Raw genomic sequence first — 24,775 nt, forward strand, 5'->3', positions numbered from 1 at the left:
AGTTGATCGGTAAAGACTATTTAAACAATTGGATACTTGTCTAATTATCTAATTAATCCTCTTGTAATTTTCTTAAAAGTTTGTAGTTACTCTAAGAGTAACATGCCAGCATTGGCTTTGTTACTCAGGCCAGAAATCGAAGCCTCATCTATCTTTGTCACCTCTCTTCATACCCCACTTGTCTAATCAGGAAATTCTTCTTATTCCTCTTTCCTGATTGTGGCCTGTATCCAGCCACTTCTCTCCACTTTTATATCACTTGCCCAGGATTTTGCACAAACCTTTGCACTACTTCCATTCTTGCCCTAAGGTCTGTTGTCCAGGCAGCAGCCTGAGCAATCCCTGGACAAACATCTCTCATCTGCTCTCAACCAGCCTTCTTTCTCACTTGAGAATAAAATCTCAAGTTCTGACCATGGCCCTGCAAAGCTCTTACCCGGCTCCAGCTACCTCTTTTTTTTAGATTTATTTATTTTGAGAGAAAGAGCGTGTGTGCGCACATGTGCACACACAAGTGTGAGTGAGTGGGGGGAGGGGCAGAGAGAGAGAGAGAATCCCCGAGCCGACTCCCCACTGTGACCGAGATCATATTTTTTGTTTTTCAGTTTTTTTTAAGATTTATTAATTTATCTCCGGCTACCTCTTTAACCTTATTTCCTACACCACTTTCCTTTGACTCAGCTTCAGCTGCTGTGGACCACTTGCTGTTTCTCTCTGCCCAGGAGGCTCTTCGCCCACACAGTGCAATACCTTGCTCCCTCATTTCCTTCTGGTCTCAACTGAAATGTCACCTCATGGGAGAGACTTTCCTTTAATGACTGAATCCAAAAGGACTTTCCTGCCTCATTTTTCTTGCCTTAACCAGTATTATTTTTCATAACACTTTGACTATTTTCATTATTATAATTAGTTATTTGTCTCTATGCCTGTCTGTCACCCCACTGCCCCCCAGGAAGGCAGGGACTTTGCTTATGTTCTTTGCTGAATCCAGTGTATTCTAGGCCTGTCATGTCAGTCCTTCAAGAATTGTTTTTCAATTATTGAATAGGGTAATTCTTTAAGACTTTAGATTTAATGCTGATAGATCAATTTCTAACTATAACACATAATATTCAAGTGGCTTGTTCTTTGATGTTAACATCGATCTGTTAGGGCTATAGGCAGTGGTTCTTTTTATCCCCCCACCTTTTTTTGCAGTTATCAAAGAGAACCCATTTGCTTAATTTTTAAAAGCGTCAATTCAGAATTAGAAAAAGAAGTAGTAAACATATAGTACCAACTCAAAATTCTGGATTACTCCACATTGTTACTAACTGTTCCAAATTAAGACATCTGGTGACTGGGGAAGTTTTGTTTCTCTCTCTATTTGGTTAACCAGCTGGTTGTTCTGGAAAGGCAAACATAGTTGATTGTTCTTGTTGAAAGAAGTAGGGCATTCATAGATTTACTTCAAAGGGTGACTTTTGGGTAGAAGATTTACCTGAGAAACTTGACATCTCAGGATGTTATTGAGGAAAATGTCTTTGTTTTTAAAAAGATACTTGAATGTTATATGTGGAACCTGATACTTGAATGTTGTATCTCATACTGCATGAGAAAGTGTGTGTGTCATTCCCTCCTACCCCTCCCCCCTTTTCCTTGGTAACAGATTCCTGCACTTTAAAAACTGTGTTTTCCCTAAGAATTTTAGTGTATGAGATGCCGTATGTTGCTGCAACCAGTATCTTGAACATTCGTGTGAATAAGAATAGCATATTCAGACTCACTAAGCAGGATTAATTTACAAAGACATTAAGTCTCAGTCATTAATGAATATGATATTTAAAATGACATTGAAGTTGTAGCAAATGTCAGTTTAGCATACCTTCCACTAAATATTCAGCACTTCTTCCCAGTTTAAAACAAATGGCTCTTTGGCAAATTGTTTCAAAGCCAATTCTGTGTTAAACTATACACACAAATTTCCCTAAATTTCTGATATAAACGTTTTCTGAGAGGTGTTCTGCTGAAGTTAAACCATACTTTTTACCCCAAGGTACTGTTTTTCTGAGACATACTGATAATGAAGAGGAGTGACTGTTCCCAAGTTTCCTGAAATAAACATTAATAACCAGATTCCTAAGTTTTACTTGTGCAGTTTTGCTTCAGATAAGCTGATACTAGATATGCTTGATAAATAATAAGTATCTTTAATATCCAGCATAGAGATTTTGTGGCTACCATTAGATTTTCCATGTTTGCCACTAGCACATGACATTAGACATTAGTAGCTGCTCCTTCCAGGTGCTCTACTGCCCACCCCCTTTTTAAAAATAAGTATGATATATGCTTATTATACAGGTAACATAGGCTACCCTTATTTTTTTTTTAAATATATATGTACTTGGGGTGCCTGGCTGGCTCAGTAGAATATGCAGCTCTTTTTTTTTTTTTTTCTAGAGAGAGAGCATGAGCAGGGAGAGAGGCAGAGGGAGAAGCAGGCTCCCCAGTGAGCCAGGAGCCCGACGTGGGGCTCAATCCCAGGACCCCGGGATCATGACCCGAGCCAAAGGCAGACGCTTAACCATTTTGAGCCACCCAGGTGCCCCGAATATGCAGCTCTTAATCTTGGAGCCCCACATTGGACATAGAAATTGCTAAATAAATAAATAAATGTGACGTACTTACAAAGACAGTTTAATGTGGTCCCTGGAACAAGAATACTTGAATTCAGAAACCAGTTTTACTGTATATTAACTGTGCTTTTCTCATCAGGGTAGTGAACATAATTGTACTTATGGAGTTATGGGGTTATTATCATTGTTAAAAATTTTAGTAACATAGGAAAGTACTAGGAAAGCAACACATCCCTTACACACACACACACGCTCAGATATTTGAAATACATTTTATGAACATTATTCTGGAGACCTTTCTGTGCATACATACAGATAGAGTGAGTAGAAAGATGCATAGGAATAATTTTATCAAAGTGGGATGGTATATTACACATTTTCTCTAAATAGTATTACGTTTAGTTTAACTTGGATTTAAAAATGAAAGTAATTGCTGAAATTCCGGTGTTTCTTTAGTATAAGGTATTAATTCCCTTTGAATTTTACCTAAAGAAAAGATGAATGATACTAAGAGGTTGGGGTTTTGTTTTGCAGTTTTTTAAACGACATGTTTCAGATGTCTACACAACTGCTTGTTACAGTCAGATGTAGGTTTTTCTGGTGAGCAGATAGCCTTTCATGTGGTGACCGGGGACTCAGACTCCTTTCATTTTCTGGCTCAGCCGTCCTGTAGGGCTTGGAACTCCTCTGCATCCAGCCAGCAGATGAGTGAAAAGAAGGTGAAGACACACCACCTCTTCATCACCTGACCCAAACATGACATGATTCACTTCTACTTGCAAAAAAACTACTCACTGAGACTGAGGCAAATCTTGACGGTGGACCTGGTCTCTGTTTTTTTCTTCTGAGATCCCATAAAATCTTCTGTCCCAAATCCCAAGTATATCTCACTCCTGTGGGCTGCTTCTCATTTCCCAAATTAGCATGGAGACCTTAGAAATATAGTAAGCCCTAGCAGCTTTCTTTGCTGAGCTCCTGCGTTAGTAAGTAAGGGTGTTTATTTCTGAGTTTTTCTGAGGTTGCCTATCTTCCTCCTCAGTTGGCGTCTTTCCAAATTTGGGGGTATTAGTATATTTTCTTTTTTTTATATTTTTATATGAAAATAGAGAGGTGTTAGGGCAGAGCTCGGTGGTGGCATTCATGATTAGCCTGCCTGAGTCATCTCAGGTCTAGAATTGAGATTGACATAAGAGCTTTTCAGCATAGGAACATTCCTAGTGTGTATGTCGCTGAAATTCTTTCCTACCTAGAACCTCTAAACATCCATGCTATGTATCCAGCACATTTTTAAAAAGTGCTTTTTTGAATATTAGGTTTGTAGAAAAGTTGCAAAGATACTACAGTTTCTGTATACCCTTCACCTAGCTTCCCCAATGTTAATGTAACAATGATACATTTACCAAAACTAAGAAATTAACACTGGTACAATACAGTTAACTGAACTATAAGGTTTATTTGGATTTCACCAGCTTTTCCACTAACATCCTTTTTCTGGTCAGTCCAGTCAAGATACCACGTTGCATTTAGTCATCAAGCCTCCTTATCTCCTCCAACCTGTGATAGTCTCTCAGACTTTGCTTATTTTTCATGACCTTGAAACTTTTGAAGAGTACTAACCAGGTATTTGTAGGATGTTCCTGAATGTGGATTTGTCTGATATTTTCTCTTGATTACACTGGGGTGATGGATTTGGGGAAAGAATACCACAGAAGTGAAGTATCTTTCTCATGTCACACTAGGGGGCAAGTGACATCAACACGACTTATTGCTGATGATGTTAACCTCCATCCATTGGTTAAGGTTTCTCTGTTTGAAGTTATTATCTTTTACTCTTTCCATACTCTATTTTTTGAAGCAGGTAATTAAGTCCAGTCAGTACTGGAGGGGAAGAGAATTAAGCTCTACCTCCTGAAGGGGGTCTATCTGCTTAAATTATTTAGAATTCTTTCCTCATTTATTTAAATATATAGACATTTATTTTTATCAGTATGGATTTATGGGTCTTTATTTTATTCTTTGGCTGTTGTATCTTACTATTATTATTTTTTTAAGTATTACTTTACTTTCTGGCACTATTTGATGCTCTTGGCTCATCTCTATTTTCCCTGCCCCAGACCTAGAATCACTCATTTGTCCAAGGAGCTCAAAGGGTATTTTAAATAGGTTAGAGCCTAAGCTTTTCTGATTACCTAACTAAAAGATAAGAATCTTAGAGAAGTTCACTGAAGCTTATACAGTAGTGAAACTCTATCGTCTTCTAAAACATGTTGAAGTTTATTTGCTCTTTAGAAGTGTATTTTTCATTATAAAATGAAAAAATCTTAAAAAGCACTGATTCAATTTGGTATAGTTTATTCAGAATTGAGAATTATTTGTTTGATACTTGTATTCATGAAATTTTACGTATTCTTTTTTTTTTTTAATTTTATTTATTTATTTGACAGAGAGAGACACAGCGAGAAAGGGAACACAAGCAGGGGGAGTGGGAGAGGGAGAAGCAGGCTTCCCACGGAGCAGGGAGCCCGATGCGGGGCTTGATCCCAGGACCCTGGGATCATGACCTGAGCCGAAGGCAGATGCTTAACAACTGAGCCACCCAGGCACCCCTATTGATTCATTTTTTAAAAAGTTTTAATATAAAAGTAACTGAGACTGCTTGCCTGTTTTAAAAGCTGTAAGAATTATAAATTTTTAAATGTGAATGTGAAATGAAATTAAATGAATGTAAATCACATGAAAATTAATTAGAAGAAAGGAAATAACATTTGTTGCTTACTTTCTTAATGCCAAGAATTGTGCCCTCTGTATACTTCTCTGTATTCCTGTATCCTGTGATTACCTCTGTCCTTGTACTTATCACCCTATATTATAATTGTTTACTGTTCTATCTCCTAACTTCTTGAAGACAGCAAATAGGTTTTCATCTGAATCTTTAGAATTTAGCATCGTACTTGGCCGTAATAGGCACTCAATATTGACTGTCCATTTTTATCCCTACTTTATTTTTTTAATTAATTTATTAGTTCATTTATATAAACTCTACACCCAACATGGGGCTCAAACTCACAACCCTGAGATCAAGAGCCTCATACTGTTCAGTGGAGCCAGCCAGGCACCCCTTTATCCCTGCATTAAAGATGGAAACTGAGGCTTAGAGAGTTTAGGTAATTTGTACAGTGATGACTTCGCTAGTTTGATTCTTAAACCTATTGCTTTTTCTGTTGCACCACACGGTCAATTTTTTGATAAGCTGAAAATACTTCACTGCATTCTTTTCTTTTCCTTTTTAACAATTTATTTATTTGAGAGAGAGGGAGAATGGGAGGAGGGGCAGAGGAAGAGGGAAAGAATCTCAAGCAGACTCCCGGCTGAGTGCAGAGCATGATACAGGGCTCGATCTCATGACTGAGCCGAAGTCAAGAGTCAGACGCTTAACTTACTGAGCCACCCAGCCACCCCACTGCATTATTTTCAAATTGACAATCTCTGAAAGTATTCAGAAGAAACTGGTAACATTTGTTGCCTCCTGGGAGAAGAAAGGGGCTTGAGGACAAAAAGGTTCCAAAACATGAGTTTTCGAATTTTGAACCATATGACTATTTTAGATATTAAAAAATATAAATGTATTTTTAAAATGTCCAGGAGCACCTGGGTGGCTCAGTTACTTAAGTGTCTGACTCTTGATTTCAGATCAGGTCTTTTTTTTTTTTTTTTTAAGATTTTATTTATTTATTCATGAGAGACACAGAGAGAGAGAGGCAAAGGGAGAAGCAGGCTCCCAAGGAGCAGGGAGGCTGATGCGGGACTCGATCCCAGGACCCTGGGATCATGACCTGAGCCGAAGGCAGACGCTCAACCATCTGAGCCACCCAGGCACCCTCAGATCAGGTCTTCATCTCAGGGTTGTACATTCAAGACCCACATTGGGCTCCTCACTGGGTGTGGAGCCCGCTTTAAGAAAATAAATAATAAATAAATACATAAATAAATACATAGATAAATAAATAAAACAAACTTATCAGATGGAGTTAACATTAAGTTTTTAAATATTGTATCATTTCAGTGCTTTGTGTTTTTATTTTGTTGATATCCTTAGAATCAGGGATACTGCCATTATTATTGAGCATCAATTTTTATGGTCTTCTGGGAATTCCTTTGTGTATCTTATTTTTTCCCTTTTATTTTTGAACAGAAAAAACGTAGAAGGTGGGGAGGGGGAGAGGATAGATGTTCTAAAGGGAATGAAAGATTAAATCCCTCGGTTCAGTATGAATGAAATTTGACTTTTTAAAGTATGTTCCCTAAATCTTTCCTTGTAGGAGACTCTTACATAAAGTGAGTATTTGGTGATATACCCAAAACTTTATTTGATTATCTTTAATTAGTTAGAGTGGCTCTGGCTGCATTAACAAAAACTCTGCTGCAAACTGACTTAAATAGAAAATGTGGACTCTCATTAACATGGAATAGAAGTTCTTTCCATCAGTTGGATTGGGTCCACTTTAGAATTAGTGTTCCACATCTGAACAAATTGTAGTTAGGAGGAGAATACATGCATGGATTGGCAAGAATATAAGGTTTCTGAACCAATTACTGGTTTAAAAGAATGGAATTACTGTGATTGGTTTAGCTAATCAAGATCTGCTCCTAGAGCTAGGGTCAAGTCTTGAAACCATGTTGATGCCACAAGGAGGGAGAGGGGGATGAGTTGGAGGGGTTCCATCATACTGTCCACGAGAGCTCCTTAATTGCTCTTCAAATAATACATGTATAACTGATCCCTCTCATCCTAATAATAACTTTTGAGGAATGTAATTGTTCATGCTGGCTGATTGGTGCATGGTGGTTTCTTTTACTATTCTCTACTCCATATAAATTCCATAACAAAAAGTTTTAAAAGAGAAAAGAGAGACAAAAAAAAACAAAGAGTAAGTGATGTTTGCTTACCGTAACCTTTTCCTAGGCCAGTATGTGTTTTTTTCAATCATCCTGTACTCTTTCTCCTCTGCTTATATGTAGGGTTAACATGTAATTCCCCCTCTCAAAGGCTAATAGGCATATTCCTTAATTATAGTTGACATTATGCTTCAGGACTTACATAGAAGAGCAATAGCATAGTATTAGAGTGAACACAGGTTCACAGGTTTTGAAGCAACAACTTGGGTTTCAAACCACAGTCCCCCCTTTTCCTCCCCTTAGTAACTGTGAGAACATTGACCAGTTAGTCCCTCTGAGCTTCAATTTCTGCCATAAAATGGGGATAAAAATACCTATCTTATATGGTTAAATGACTATGATTAAAAAAAAGAAACTAGATATAAGTTGCTACCTCATAGGCTAGCATCTGTTGAACTCCAGTTATGATTATTTTCTTCTCTGTGAGGCTCAGGTATCCTAGCCCAATTTGATTAATGTGGGTATAGCATTGTTGTAGTTAAATTATAAGTGTAGATTGTGAAGTTATTAACACCCATTCCTGAATGCCTTTTCCCATTAAACTTCTCCCTACATTTGGGACATTTATTTGCTGGACCTCTGCATTCCACATTCATCATAGCTAATTCCTTACAATAAGTGGGCAACATTAAGTTTCAGCTGTGGGGAATTAGGTTTTTCTGACTCAAGTCTGATAAATTGAACATATACTTCACATACAATTGTTACTTTTTAGTAGTAAAATATAGTAGTGTATGATGCTTATGCTGTCAGATCTTTCAGGCATGATAAGCATTCATACCCAAAAGATAGAAATACATCTTTTTCTAAGGATACTGCGATTTCTGATTTCATGCAAAATAATATGCAGAAGACTTTTAGTATAGTGCCTTTTGTAATCAATAGTTTCTAAATGGGTGTAAAATGTATGTTATTTTCTCTTTTTTTGTTTCTTGTTTAAATGGGAAAAAAAAGCTACTTTCTCTTCTGTTATGGAGATATTTAAGCTGGTCTGTCCTTCAGAGTTCATATTTAAACTTAGCGAGTTCAGAATCAGAGCAATACCTAGTTGCAGCTAGATATGTTTGGGATGTACTTTATATACAGAAAGAACATTTTACTGGGTATATATATATTTTTTTCAAACTTTTTTTTTTTAAGATTTTATTTATTTATTTGACAGAGAGAGACACAGTGAGAGAGGGAACACAAGCAGGGGGAGTGGGAGAGGGAGAAGCAGGCCTCCCGCTGAGCAGGGAGCCCAATGTAGGGTTCTATCCCAGGACCCCGGGATCATGACCTGAGCCGAAGGCAGACACCTAACGACTGAGCCACCCAGGCACCCCCTGGGTATATTTTAATAGGAAATAAAATGAAATAGCCTTTCAACTGATAAAAGAACTTAAATCTTATGAAGGCAAAAGCGACAAGGAATTCATACCTATGTTTAGGGATTTTGTTATTAAGTAAACAACTCCTAATTATCTAAGGACAATTATTCAGGTAAGAGATTAATCAGCACTTCCCCTTTAATGTATTCAAAGATGGCAGTTCATCAGGAATTTAATATTCTCACCCCCTTAAAGCTTATCCTAAGACGTTTGTTTTGGGTTGTCTTTCAAAATATCTTCCACCCTCCGCATTATATTCAGAAGTGAGAATCCTGTATCCCAGTAAGAACCACAACAGCAGTTCCGGGGTTCTGCTGTTAGCTGATCTTTACTAAGTGGATCAAGATGAGATATTGTTACGGAACCTGGATTGGATGCCCCGAGAGAAGAATCAAGCAGCACCCTGAGATCTTGGAGGATAGGAGGTTTATTTAACACCAGCGGGCTCAGAGGAGAATGATCTCCAAAGGTCTGAGCCCCGAGCACAAGCAAAGGGGGGTAATTTATACATTTCTACTTCCGCATACTTGGTACTTTTGGTGGGAAGTGGAGCAGGGAGAAGAACCCGGAAGAGTCCCGGGGCAGGGACTGAGACTTTCTTCCTGGCTCGGTTGGCCATCTTAGGACACAGATTTTTCCTCTTCAATATTAGTAATTGTTCTACCGCTGTTCTCAGAACACCTAGGCCCATACTGCAGTCGGTTATGATGACTAGTGAACTCTAACAAGCAATCTTCTTTATTTTATTTTTTTAAAAGATTTTATTGATTGATTGATTTTTAAAGATTTTATTTATTTATTTGACAGAGAGAGACCCAGCGAGAGAGGGAACACAAGCAGGGGGAGTGGGACAGGGAGAAGCAGGCTTCCTTGTGGAGCAGGGAGCCCGATGCGGGACTCGATCCCAGGACCCTGGGATCATGACCTGAGCCGAGGCAGATGCTTAACGACTGAGCCATCCAGGCGCCCCACAATCTTTTTTAAATGAAGAAAAATTCTTTTTAACCACACAAATTATCATAGCTTTAGCCTTTACTAAACTTCCATTATCTGGATTTCTCATCTCATGTCTGTGTGGGCAACGTACGAAGTGCAGTCTCACCCATGCAGGACTCCAGAGGTGGTGGCAGTAACTGCCCCCCTCTTTTGTACATTCCCTTCTCTTTTCACTGCTGTTCCCTTTTGGCTTATTTTCATTTCTTTTGTCTTGCATATTCTATAGTACTCTTTTCTGTCCCCCTCTTTTTGTGCCCCTTTTCATTTGTGTATCTGTATGTTTGTATGTTGACATAAGAAAGGCTCACTCCACAGTCCTCAGCTCTCACTAGCCTGTTGAGATCTAGAATGCTAACTAAGCTTCCTTTTATGCATCTAACAGGAACAAATAGAGAAAAGATAGAAATTATGGTTAATCTTATTTGTTCTCTTCATATGTTTTTGTTAGGTTGAATCATATGAAGTTGTCAATATTGTTTTGATCGACAGAAATAGATTTAACTTAATTCTTCCCTAAGCATCCCGCAACGCAAAAGTAAGATTTGGAAACTGATTGGATGAGGGAGAATTAGATATCCCAGAGGTTCTGGCTTAGCCAGGTAGATCAGAGGGCTGTCATGGTGCTAATACCATTAGCCAAAATGGAGAAAATTGTGAAATATACCTTGTTTTTGTTTTTAAAGGGAAGACTTGGTGGGGGAGGAGGGAAGCATAAATAACCACTTTTATTTTGGGGTGTAATGAGACACATTCAAAGAGAAATGGCCAGTAGACGGAAATACAGATCTGTAAATGGATGAGATCATTGGCATATAGGCGGCCCTTGAAAACATGAATGTGAATGAAGTTACCCTGTGAGAGTGTAGTGTGGGACAAAAAGAGCCAAGGCTTCTCTTTGGGACAGGAAGTGGATCATGCAAAGAAAACTCAGATAAAGGCTGTGCATAGAAGAAGAAGTATTTATCATCTCGGAATGATTCATTAGCATGTAAAATTAAGAATTAACTACATAGCCTCAGAAGGTTATATTTCAAGTCTGACTCACTTGCATATTAATGTGGTAAGACATAAGCTAGAGGTTTTCATGTTTCCCCATTAGAGATTAAATTACTTCACTGTATCTGTGTACTGTATAAGCTCTATAGCTTGAGGTTTTTGTGAGATATGCCTACCTTATCTCTAATATCTTTCTTCCTTTTTGTTTCTCTCTCTTTCTTTCTTTCCTTCCTTCCTTCCTTTCATCCATCCACCCACCCATCCATTCTTTAGTTCTTTCTTTCTTGAAGAACTATATTGCCTTTGAACAGTGTATCAGGTGGACAACCACTGTGATTGTTACCATCTCTAGTCTTTTTTTTTTTTTTTTAAGATTTTGTTTATTTATTTGCCAGAGAGAGAGCGAGCAAGCACAAGCAGGGGGAGCAGCAGGCAGAGGGAGAAGCAGACTCTCCGCTGAGCGAGGAGCCCGATGTGAGACTCAATCCCGGGGTCCTGGGATCATGACCTGAGCTGAAGGCAGATGCTTAGCTGACTGAGCCACTCAGGCGCCCCCATCTCTACAGTCTTGAAGTGTTAAGTTTGCTGTAGCATTCAGTCTGGGGCCCACCCTACCTGACCCATCAACCCCTGGAATCCTTTGAATTAAAGCCATTCAGGATACTGTTCCAATGTGAAACAGACTTTCCAGGCAATGTAGTGGAGGGAAGGAGTGCAGTACTACTATCCTGCTAGAGTGCATGGTCATAGTCCTACAAATTACTATTAACTTAAAAGCCACGTTAAACTTGATGTTTAAAATTCTCATCAACCTGATCTTTCATATGCAAAAATCAAAATGAAGCAGTAGGAAAAATTATTTATTTTATAACTTCATATTAACTCTGAATATTTCAAGAATGGACAGTTGTTTTTATCTGGAATTTTAAAAGGGTTTCTTCCTTGGAGTGTATAGGAAGTACGCTCTTTTTTTTTTAAGATTTTACTTATTTATTTGACACAGAGAGACACAGCGAGAGAGGGAACACAAGCAGGGGGAGTGGGAGAGGGAGAAGCAGGCTTCCCGCCGAGCAGGGAGCCCGATGCAGGGCTCGATCCCAGGATCCTGGGACCGTGACCTGAGCCGAAGGCAGACGCTTAATGACTGAACCACCCAGGTGCCCCAGGACGTACACCCTTAAGTAAATACACACTTTAGGAATAATTTGAATAGCTTGTGGTAAAAAATTATGTTAAGTAATATTTTTCTTTACAATATAAAATCTTTCTCTGCAGTTCCTTTTAGAGCATTATTTAAAGTACTGTTAAAGAATGCCATTATTTTACTAATTTCCGTGAGCAGAGCTCCCCCTGCAAACACATAACACATGCAATATCCTTTTAGGTTTATTGTTTCTCCTAGAACTCTTCAGCTCTTAATGCAAGAAAATTGAATCAATTATTCATTCATTTATTCAACAACTATTTATTGATAATAGATAAGCAAGAAAGAATAAGAAGTTCAACAGTAAAATAGGGTTTTTCAAAAATATTGAGTGAAAAGAGCAAATGCAAAGAAGATACATACAAATACAATGCCATTTTATAAATTCATAGGAGTTGTATCTGTAATATTTCCTTAAATAAAAAACAAAGAAGTAGTAAAATGTTAACATCTGTTAGGTCTGAGTATCTGAGTGTCTATATTTGGGTGTCTTATACTTTTTTCTAAACATTGTATATTTGAAATATTTTATACTGAGGCATTTTTAATTTTTAAATTAATAAACAAGCAATACGATAGGAAGTGACAGGGACTCTTTTAGATTGGTCGATTAGGGAGGATCTTTCTAGGGAGGTGACACTGAGGTCTGAATAACAGTACCTAGATCCAAACCCGCCCCCTCCCCCAAGGTGGTGTTAGTGGTATTGGTAGTGGTAATACTGATAATTTTTTTTAAGATTTTATGTATTTATTCATGAGAGACAGAGAGAGAGAGAAAGAAGCAGAGGGAGAAGCAGGCTCCCCGCGGAGCAGGGAGCCCGATGCGGGACTCGATCCCAGGACCCTGAGATCATGACCCGAGCTGAAGGCAGACGCTTAACCATCTGAGCCACCCAGGCGCCCCTGGTAATTTTTATATAATATCTGTTGAATATGTATTTTATTTGCCAGGCGTGCTGAACACATTTCAGTTGATCCTTCTAACAACTCTTGAGTTGATACTCATTTTTTCTTTTAAAGATGAAAAGACAGATGCTTAAAAAGCTATCATTAAAGCAACAACAAAAAAAAGCATTTCACCCTAAGAATGAAAATGTGAATTTCTGAGGTAGGCTAGAATATTCATTGGTAAAAGCAATTTTTACTTACAGAAAAAATGAAGAGAAAGTATTCCAGACAGCTCTTGCTACAGACCTGAGGCAGATGCAAGCATAACATATTCAAGGAAACATGTTCAAGGAAAGGAGGACGTTTTAGCCTCTGCTGTTGAGTTACGCTACCACAGCATAACTGTTAAATGGTCGTTTACTCCCTGAAGACTTACGTTGAAGGACGCTCACCACTTTCAGACTTCTCTTATTCTTACACAGTTTATTTTTTCCATGTAGGACTTACAGACTAATGGTGTCATACTAAAAGGACACAGAAGCTGGCTTAAGGGTTTCTCAGTGGCCAAGTTGGGGACAGTGTGAGCACCAGTAAGGACCATGAAGTAATGGATTATAATATATGTCTCTAAAAATCATAATTTCTCAGTGAAACTCAGAGAGAAAGGAAGAAGCTCTTCTTTATAGAAGAATGCCAGATAAGGTAGGAAGAGTGATAGAATTAGAAAATGACTGGCAAATCCCAATGTAATTTTGATTCAGGCAAGAGATACTCCATGGATGCTAAAATTTTTGGGTGAAAGGTTGTTAGAGGATAAGATATTCATACAATTTCAATGTATCACTCCATGATTACTTACTAACTATAAAGGAAGGAATGTACCTTTAAAATGGAGAGATCTGTCAGTTACTGCCTTAACTCAGCGATCAGACTTGGTATTACGTGTTTCCTTGATGTGATACAGTAAGTACCCAGCATTACCTACACAGTATCCCTGCCAGAAATGTTTAACTGGAACCTACTCATGAGGAAACATTAGAAAAATCCAGAATGTGGGGCAACTTATGAGACAACTAGACTGGACTTTTCAAAAATTCAGTGTCATGAAAACAAAAGATTGCAAGGTGCTCTATGCCAAAGTATTTAGGAATGAAGTGATATTTTTTCTGCAGTTAACTTTCAAATAGTTCATCAAAGAATTGTGTATATGTATGTTTAGAGAGATAGAGAGAAAGCAAATGAAATAATAGTTGGTGAACCCAGGAAGTGAAAAATTGTGTTTGGGTGTTCATTGTACTATTCTTTCAACTTACAGATTTTTAAATATTCAGAATTATAAACTGAAGAGGATACTTACTCTGTTTTGAACTCAAATCCAATTTTTTAATATTTTTGCCCATTGATTTAATTGTGCTATTTGAAGCCACTTTGATAGATCCAAATCCCTCCCCCCCCCCAATTTGGTGTTAGTGGTATTGGTAGTGGTAATACTGATAATTTTTACATTACATCTGTTGAATATGCATTTTATATGCCAGGCCTTGTGCTGAACACATTATCTCAGTTGATTCTTCTAACAGCTCTTGAATTGTACTCATTTCTTCTTTTAAAGATGGAGGGCACCTGGGTGGCTCAGATGGTTAAGCGTCTGCCTTCAGCTCAGGTCATGATCCCAGGATCCTGGGATCGAGTCCCGCATCGGGCTCCCTCCTCGGCAGGGAGCCTGCTTCTCCCTCTCCCACTCCCCCTGCTCGTGCTTTCTCTCTCTGTCAAATAAATAAATAAAATCTTAAAAAAAAAAAAAAAAGATGAAAAGACGGATGCTTAAAAAGCTGTCATTAAAGAAACAACAAAAAAAGCATTTCATCCTAAGAATGAAAATGTGAATTTGTGACATAGGCTAGACTATTCATTGGTAAAAGCAAGATAGAAAAATTTGTGATAAAGTCACTAGGCATGCGTATTTTTCTGGCCTTGAACTTGTTCTACATACAACCTACCGTTAAGAAGCAATCTTCTAGGGCGCCTGGGTGGCTCAGTCGTTAAGCGTCTGCCTTCGGCTCAGGTCATGGTCCCAGGTCCTGGGATCGAGTCTCGCATCGGGCTCCCTGCTCGGAGGAGAGCCTGCTTCTCCCTCCCCCACTCCCCCTGCTTGTGTTCCCTCTCTTGCTGTGTCTCTCTCTGTCAAGTAAATAAATAAAATTAAAAAAAAAAAAAAAAAGCAATCTTCTAAGTTTGAGCCCCACATGGAGTATAGAGATTACTTAAAAATAAAATACGTATTTTTTAAGATTTTATTTATTTGACAGAGAGAGCATAAGCAGGGGGAGCGGCAGGCAGAAGGAGAGGGAGAAGCAGGCTCCCTGCAGAGCAGAGGATCATGACCTGAGTTGAAGACAGATGCTTAACCAACTGAGCCACCCAGGTGCCCCCAAAATAAAATATTTTAAAAGGAAGAAAAAAAAAAAAGAGGCAATCTAGCGTGGTAGTAAAGAGCACACAGCCCTTGAAGCTAGAATGCCTAGGGTCACATTCCAGCTCTCCATTTACAAGTTACTGCTGCCTGAGAAGCACCTCTTCAGAATTTCATATTGGGAACCCCTGTGTATTGGTTTTTGATTGTTGCTGTAACAGATTACTACAAACTTGATGGCTTGAAACAACACAAATTTATTATAATTTTGAGGGGTCAGAAGTCCAAAATAGATCTTAGTGGGTGAAAATCAAAGTATTAGCAGCGCTGGCATTTCCAACTGGAGGCTCTAAATGGGAACGATTCTTTGCCTTTTCCAGTTCCTACAGGCCACCCACTTATTGACCCTCTTCCCCCAAACCAACATTATATTTTTCTGTGCCTTTCTTCCATAGTAACATCTCTCTCTGACTCTCATCGTGTTCTGCCTCCTCCTACTTTTAAGAACAATGGTGATTACATTGGACCCACCCAGATAATCCAGAATAATCTCCCTATTTTAAGATCAACTGATAAGCACAACTCAACACAAACCCCAAATAATCCAATTAAAATGGGCAGAGGACTTGAATAGGCAGTTTTACAAAGAAGACATACAGATGGCAAACAGATAACAGGAAAAGGTGCTCGACATCGCTCATCATCAGGGAAGTACAAATCAAAACCACAATGAGATACTACCTTACATCTGTCAGAATGGCTAGAGTCAAAAAGACAAGAAATAACAAGTGTTGGTGAGGCTATGGAGAAAAAGGAACCCTCATGCACCATTGGTGAGAATGTAAATTGGTACAGCCATTGTAGAAAATAGTATGGAGGTTCCTTTAAAAATAGAAATACCATATGATCCAGTAATTCTATTCCTGGATATTTACCCAAAGAAAATGAAAACACTTCATTCAGAAAGATAATATGCACCCCTATATTTATTACGGCATTATTTACAATAGCCAAGATATAGAAGCAAGTGTCCACTGATAAATAAATGGATAAAGGGGCGCCTGGGTGGCTCAGTCGTTAAGCGTCTGCCTTCGGCTCAGGTCGTGGTCTCAGGGTCCTGGGATCGAGCCCTGCATCGGGCTCCCTGCTCGGTGGGAAGCCTGCTTCTCCCTCTCCCACTCCCCCTGCTTGTGTTCCCTCTCTCACTGTCTCTCTCTCTGTCAAATAAATAAAATCTTAAAAAAAAAAAAGACACACACACACACACACAGGAATATTACTCAGCTATAAAAAAAAAGAAAGATCTTGCCATTCATGACAACATGGATGGACCTAGAGGGTATTGTGCTAAGTGAAATAGGTCAGACAGAGAAAGACAAATACCATTTGATTTACCTTATATGTGGCATTTAAAAAACAAAACAAAAAGCAGATATAGACATAAATACACAGAACAAACTGATGGCTGTGGGAGGGGAGGGATCTGGGAGATGGGCAAAATGATGGAGGGGAGTGGGAAATAGAGGCTTCCAGTTATGGAATGAATAAATGATGGAGGTAAAAAGTCCAGCATAGGGAATATAGTCAGTGGTATTGAAATAGCACTGTATGGTGACAGATGGTAGCTACACTTGTGGTGAGCATAATATAACATAGACTTGTGGAATCACTGTGTTGTACACCTGAAATTAATGTAACATTGTGTGTCAGCTATACTTCAATAATAAAAAAAATTTTTGTAAAGATCAACTGATAAGCTACCTCAGTTCTTCTTTGCCATGTAACCTAACATTCACAGGTTCCAAGGATTAAGGCATTGACATCTTTGGGGGACGATTTTTCTGCATTCACATCTACGTTTAAATTCTAAAAGTTGCATCAGGCAGCTGGGGCCGGGAGAAGATGATTCCAAAGTAGAGATACTGGCTAACGCTGAGAATTATGAGTAGGACCAATAATTGGGTGTAAGCTAAAAGGAACTACTGAGCAGTATATGTACATGTTTTAAAATTCTCTTACTGGCATAAGGTATATACGGTAGATTCAGTATTCAAGAGTGATTGAATTAGAAGGAAGTGACTAAGTTTTAGTTATATGGCAGGGAAAGATTAAAATATTAGAATAGATTTTATTTCTATTGTTTTGTGCCAGTCCTCAGGAAAATGTTCTTGATTTAATTACAACTTTGGAGAAGCTTTGTGTTTAATTTTAATTTTTGTATTTTTATTACAGATTTTACTACGCTTGGATGCTACTCCTGACATGGAGAAGATTGAGGAACAGTTTGCTAATCTGAACATTGTTAAACGTTCCTCAGAAACTAAAGAGCCTACTTATTTGCTTGGTATAGATACATCAAAAGCTGTACAAGCAGAAAAAGAAAACTTGGTTGCTGTTTTATGTTCTAATGGATCAATCAGAATATATGATAAAGAAAGGCTATACATACTACGAGAATTTAGTGGATATCCTGGACTTCTTAATGGAGTTAAATTTGCAAATTCTTGTGACAGTGTATATTCATCATGCACCGATGGCACTGTAAAGTGTTGGGATGCTCGATTAGCCAGTGAAAAACCTGTCCAGCTGTTCAAGGGTTACCCTTCCAATATTTTTATTAGTTTTGATATCAACTGTAATGATCATGTCATTTGTGCTGGTACAGAAAAAGTGGATGATGATGCATTGTTGGTATTTTGGGATGCAAGAATTAATTCTCAGGATTTGTCTACTACCAAAGACCCACTTGGAGCATATTCAGAGACTCATAGTGATGATGTCACTCAAGTGTGCTTCCATCCCAACAATCCCAACATGGTAGTCTCGGGTTCAACTGATGGCCTGGTAAATGTATTTGATATTAGTGTTGATAATGAAGAAGATGCACTGGTTACAACCTGCAACTCCGTTTCATCAGTAAGCTGTGTTGGTTGGTCTGGGAAGGATTATAAACAGATTTACTGCATGACACATGATGAAGGATTTTGTTGGTGGGATCTTAATCATCTGGATACTGATGAACCAATTACATGTTTGAACATCCAGGATGTCAGAGAAGTAGTTAATCTGAAAGAAGGTATTTTGGACTATTTAATCGGTGGCCTATATCATGAAAAAATGGACAAATTGTTTGTTGTTGGAGGAACAAACACGGGAATTATTCACTTGATGAGCTGCAGTATATCAGGATTGATCCATGTGACCAGCCTTCATGGAGGGCATGCTGCTACAGTCCGTTCTTTCTCTTGGAATATGCAGGATGATTCTATGCTAACCGGAGGAGAAGATGCACAGTTGTTACTTTGGAAACCTGGAGCAATAGGGAAGACATTTACAAAGAAAGACAGCATGAAAATAGCATCCTCTGTGTCCCAGCGAGTTCGAGTTCACAGTAATGATTCTTACAAGAGAAGGAAAAAGCAGTGATGTTATGTTGGGAGTTTACTTGAGAGGTTTTATAGTTTCAAGTAGTTATTTTTGTGTACTACCTGTGATAGATATGTTTAAAGCTCATATGTAAAAACAAGCCAGTTAGCAAACAATCCTGGAAAAATGTTGAAAATGGTTTAATTCAGGTCTTCATGTATTCTAAAATTATTTTTTTTAAAGCTGCCAGTTGAGTATATAATCAGTGAGTTGAAAGTAAAATTACATTCCTCATTTTTAAAACCCATCTGTTGAGTTAGTAAATGTTGGGTTTAAAGAAATAGCTTTGATAAGGACTTTTTAGAAGTAGATGGCTGGTGTGACTTTAAAAAATCAGGTGGTTTGAGCTATGTTTTTTAAATTCAGGTTTTTTTTTACATTTTAAATCATCTTCATTATTTATAAAATCAAATCAGACTGTTTTCTGTAGGAGCTCCCACTTGCTTAATACACATAGATTATGTTGGAGTATTTAAATGTAAATATTCTAATGATTCTAAATAGAACTAAAGTTTTTTAGAAATAAAATGATTTGCATCTATTTAAGAAAAATATATTTAGTATATATTTGCATCTATCTGTCTGGATAGATTTTGTTTTTTTTAAGTAGCGTCCACGCTCTCAGCATGGAGCCCAATGTGCGGGACTTGAACTCACCACCCTGAGACCATACCTTGAGCTGAGATCAAGAGTCAGATGCTTAACGGACTGTGCCACCCAGGTACCCCTATTTGCATCTATATTTTTAAACAGTTAAAAATAAGCAAATATTTCATTGATGAAAAGGAAATTATCTTGCAAATTCAAAGGGATCTTGAGATTCAAAGGGAATATACAAAAACAAAAGTATTTATAATAGCAGAATGACTTTTTATTTCAAAATATTCTACTATTTTATGATAAAATTTTCTTTCATAGTGTTTCATCTATAATTTTAAACTTAGGTGCCCATGGGGAGTGGGGGCCATGCAGGAGGTGCTGCTGGAGAAAGAACACCATAATTTTAAACTTGAATTTTTGTTTACTGCCGGTTTTTTCATCCTTACTGTTAAATATTTTTCCAAAGAATCTTTTTTTTTTTTAAAGATTTTATTTATTTATTTCACAGAGAGAGACACAGTGAGAGAGGGAACAGAAGCATGGGGAGTGAGAGAGGGAGAAGCAGGCTTCCCGCGGAGCAGGGAGCCCGACGTGGGGCTCGATCCCAGGACTCTGGGATAATGACCTGAGCCGAAGGCAGACACTTAACGACTGAGCCACCCAGGCACCCCTCCAGAGAATCTTAATTAAAAAGTTGGTCACTTGGGGTGCCTGGTGGCTCAGTCGGTTAAGCATCTGACTCTCGATTTTGTCTCAAAGTTGTGATCTCAGGGTTGTGAGACTGAGCTCCACAATGCTCCATGCTCAGAGCAGAGTCTGCTTGTCCCTCTACTGCACCTCCCCAACTCCCGCATGTGCTCTCTCTCTCTTTCTCTCAAATAAATAAATAAAATCTTTTTTAAAAAAGTTGGTCACTCTAAAGGTTTGGTATGTTTTCTTATGTTTAATTACAAATAAAAATATCTTCTTATAGATAAGAATATATAAAGTTACTGTAAAACATTTTTATCTTTTGAACTAAAAATATTGTCATGAAAAATACAAACATTACTTTAGAACGTTTTACATTTCTCTTTAAATGTTAATGACTTATCTCTGAGACCATAGCACTAGGGGGAAATAGTATTCTATAGCACAATGCTACTTACACGTAGGTATGATCTAGCGTCACTCACTTGAGAGGGAGTAATAGTTAAGTCACTGTTAAACATACTCAAAATAAAGAATTCTCTCTTTTTTTAAATATTTATTTATTTATTTTAGAGAGAGAGAGCATGAGCAGGAGGGGCAGAGGGAGAAGGAGAGAATCTCTAGCAGACTTAATACTGAGCGGGGAGCCCGAGGCAGGGCTTGATCTCATGACCCTGAGATCATGACCTGAGCCAAACTCCAGTTAGAGGCTTAACCAACTGAGCCACCCAAGTGCCCCTCAAAATACGTAATTCTTATTTGAAAAGATTCACCTGTTCTTGCTGTTGTTCAAATCATGAACCTGAGGTTAATTCTGGATTTTTTTCTTTTCTCCTATTTAGTCAATCACCAAGTCCTGTGCCACTCCACCTCCCAGAATCTGTCTGCTGTTCCTTTGCCTTTACCCCCCCACTAGTGCCTTAGATAAGATTTTCATCATTTCTCTCCTAGATTACAGACCCTGGCTCTAATCTGCTCCAATTCATTCTTCCCACTATTTCTAGGCTGAACGTAGAAAACAGATTTGATAATGTCTCATGCTGCTTAAAATCTTTGGTACATTTTGATCTTTTGATGGAGCACTATGTAAAAATGAAAAACCATGTTTTTAAGATACTTAGGATATGAGATAATGCTGACTATGTAAGTAGAAAAGCTGTATAAAAAGACTTGGAGACATTGCATTTATAAAACAACAGGAAATGAGACAGTTACCAAAACAGTAAAACTTTCAAAAATATTTAAAATTTAAAAGTAATTAATGGGGGTGCCTGGGTGGCTCAGATGGTTAAGTGTCTGCCTTTGGCTCAGGTCATAATCCCAGGGTCCTGGGATCGAGTCCCGCATCGGGCTCCCTGCTCAGCGGGGGGCCTGCTTCTCCCCCTCCCTCTGCTTCTCCCCCTGCTCATATTCTCTCTCTCTCTCTCTGTATCTCTGTGTCTCGAATGAATACATAAAAAAAAAAAAAAAAACTTTAAAAGTAATTAATAGAGGGCACCTAGGTGGCTCGGTAGGTTGGATGTCAGACTCTTGATTTTGGCTAGGGCATGATCTCAGGGTTGTGAGATCAAGCCCTGTGTCGGGCTCCCTGCTGAGCGTTCTTTCTCTCCCTCTCCCTCTGCCCCTTCTGCCCTTCTCTCTCCCTCCTCCTGCCCCCCCCAAAAGTAATTAATAGAGTTGGAAGATGCAGGTGAGAAAATACCTTTGAAAGTAGACCTCAAAGAGAGAGAGTGAGAGAAAAAATTAAAGCCACAGAAGATAAATATAGGGGTCTAATATCAGATTATCAGTTTTTACAATGTGAGAAAAAATGTAAAGTTTGGAGTTGTAATGAAATACCATTAGAGGCTATCCCCAGAACTCCAGTCTTCAGATTGAAAGGCCCAACAGTGTCAAGTATAATAAATGAAAAAGACCCACACCAAGGCATAGTACTCTGAAGTGTCAGAACTCCAAGAACAAAGAGAAAATTTTAAAAATTTCCAAAGGAAGGCAGGGGGGAAGCAATCACTTAGGTACAAGGATAACATGTGATTTAGACTCTTCATTAGTAAATCTGGATGACACAAAATGGTGAATCAAAGTTCCAACTTCTGAGGACAATTTCCTGCTATCTGAACTTAAGCTCTCCAAACTCACGAAGCAAATAGATGGCAATAAATTTTTTGAGACATCCCTTGCTCAGTGAATGTTTTTTCCTTGCTCTCTGAAACTCAGGAACCAAATTTATTTCCCTAACAGAATATCCATTGCTAACCACACTCATTGGCCACTGAGGAATTTAAAAATTTGGATTTTAGGAGATAATTGCTTTTCAACCTTTAATTCTATAGGTCAAATTGCCCTCACATGTGAGGTTTAAAACTTTACTTTCTCTGCAGCTTTTGAAAAAGGATACTGGAGGATGTACTCTACAAAGAATAAAGGAGTAAATCAAGGAAGACAAGAGATACCAGGAATCGGGGCACCAACCCAGCACAGTGGCAGGATAACAGCTTTGCAGCAGGCCCACAGTATTCAATCCAGGTTGGAACAAGAGGACATGAGCTATCAGGAGGGAGATGTCCAGGGAGAAAAGTGAACTTGACAGGTTTCCCAATGCATCTGACCATGTGGAAAATAGAATAAGTGCCTTAAACCCACCAATTAAAAGAGACCCTCCTATTAAAAATCATTTAAAAAGACAAGTTTTTAAAAGATTAAAAATAGGGATGCCTGGATGGCTCAGTTGGTTAAGCATCTGCCTTCGGCTTGGGTCATGATCCCAGGATCCTGGGATCAAGTCCCACATTGGGCTCCCTGCTCAGTGGGGAGCCTGCTTCTCCCTCTGCCTGCCGCTCTCCCTGCTTGTGCTTGCTCGCTCTTTCTCTCTCTCTGACAAATAAATAAAATCTTAAAAAAAAACCAATTAAAAATAAGTAAATTCACTTAAAGACTTAGGTTAAAAAAAAGTAAAGGATGAGGAAAGGTATACCAACCCACAGAATGGGAGAAAATATTTGCAAATAATAGATAAGAACTTGCATTCAAAACATATTTTTAAAATGTTACCACTCAATAATAAGAGAAAGCAATTTTTGAAATGATCAAGGATCTGAATAGACATTTCTCCAAAGAAGATACAGAAATGGTTAGTGAACACACACAAAAAGATGCTTAACATTATCAGTCATTGGGAAAATGCAAACCAAAACCACAATGAGATACCACTTCACACCCACTGGGATGGCTATAATCAAAAAAATGTTGGTGAGCTTATGGAGAAATTGAAAGTTTCATACACTGCTCTGCTGTTAGGAATGTAAAATAGTATAGCTACAGTCTGGCCATTCCTTCATAGTTGCTGTTTGATCCAGCCGTTCCAAATTAGGTATATGCTGAAGAGAATTGAAAGCATAAGTCCACACAAGAACTTGTACATGAGTGCTCATAATAGCATCATTCATAATAGCCAAAGGTGGAAATAATCCAAATGACCATCAATTGATGGAGGGGTAAATTATGGTATATCCATAAATAGAATATTATTCAGCCATAAAAAGAAAAGAAATGCTAATACATGCTACAACTCAGATGAATCTTGAAAACATGCTAAATAAAAATAGCCACAAAAGACCAAATTGGATGATCCCATGTACATCAAAAGTCCAGAATAGTCAAGTCTATAAAGAAGAAGAAGAACAACAAAAGAACATATAATCGTGGTTACCTAGGGCTGGGAGGTGGGAGGAAAATGGGAGAGCTGGTGGATGTTTGGGGGGGGAGGGTGTGATGCAAACTGTTGGTGATTATAGTTGCGCAACTCTGAATATAATAAAAACCACTGTGGGGCGCCTGGGTGGCTCAGTCATTAAGCGTCTGCCTTCGGCTCAGGTCGAGCCCCGCATCAGGCTCCCTGCTCTGCAGGAAGCCTGCTTCTCCCTCTCCCACTCCCCCTGCTTGTGTTTCCTCTCTCACTGTGTCCCTCTCTGTCAAATAAATCTTAAAAAAAAAAAAACATTGTATTGTACACTTTATTTCTTTTGTATTGTACACTTTAAATGAATGAATTGCATATGAATTTTACCCAAATGAAGTTATTACCAAAAAATATATATACCAGACAAATATGAACCAAAAAACCAGGGTGGAATTGTTTTTTTTTTTTTTAAGATTTTATTTATTTATTTGAGAGAGAGAGCGCAAGTGGGGTCAGGGGCAGAGGGAGAAGCAGACTCTCTGCTGAGCAGGGAGCCTGACCTGGAGCTCAATCCCAGGACCCTGGGATCATGACCCGAGCCAAAGGCAGATGCTTAACCAACTGAGCCACCCAGGCACTCCTTGACAAAATGGAATTTAAGTTTAACATAACCTTAATTCCAAAACCAGATGAAAATGAAGAAAAAAGTGAAGTCCATTTGTTTATGAATATATATTCACTGTTAAAAATAGCTAACCAGGGCGCCTGGGTGGCTCAGTTGGTTAAGCGACTGCCTTCGGCTCAGGTCATGATCCTGGAGTCCCTGGATCGAGTCCCGCATCGGGCTCCCTGCTCGGCAGGGAGTCTGCTTCTCCCTCTGACCCTCCCCCCTCTCATGTGTTCTCTCTCAAATAAATAAATAAAATCTTTAAAAAAAAAAAA

The 24,775-nt window shown here is 38.5% G+C and overlaps 1 protein-coding gene across 6 annotated transcripts in view; it reads left to right on the forward strand.

Annotated features, from left to right (window-relative positions):
- Window positions 1-23,567, forward strand: part of WDR89 (WD repeat domain 89) — a 40,950-nt gene extending 17,383 nt beyond the window's left edge. For 3 of the 6 annotated variants that reach the window (XM_081830410.1, XM_081830411.1, XM_006741725.3), the window contains one exon: window positions 17,671-23,567. In XM_081830410.1, the coding sequence (XP_081686536.1) occupies window positions 17,701-18,864 (1,164 nt within the window). In that variant the 5' untranslated portion in view covers window positions 17,671-17,700 and the 3' untranslated portion in view covers window positions 18,865-23,567. Of the gene's footprint in view, window positions 1-2,439; window positions 3,562-11,342; window positions 11,408-12,064; window positions 12,115-17,670 lie in introns of those variants that run through there. The other 3 variants (XM_081830413.1, XM_081830412.1, XR_014148430.1) reach the window with 3 other exon arrangements.
- The last annotated feature ends 1,208 nt before the right edge of the window (window positions 23,568-24,775 follow it).

The sequence above is a fragment of the Leptonychotes weddellii genome, chromosome 9, assembly GCF_054177405.1.
Source record: "Leptonychotes weddellii isolate Sample4059 chromosome 9, ASM5417740v2, whole genome shotgun sequence".
Lineage (NCBI taxonomy): Eukaryota > Metazoa > Chordata > Mammalia > Carnivora > Phocidae > Leptonychotes > Leptonychotes weddellii.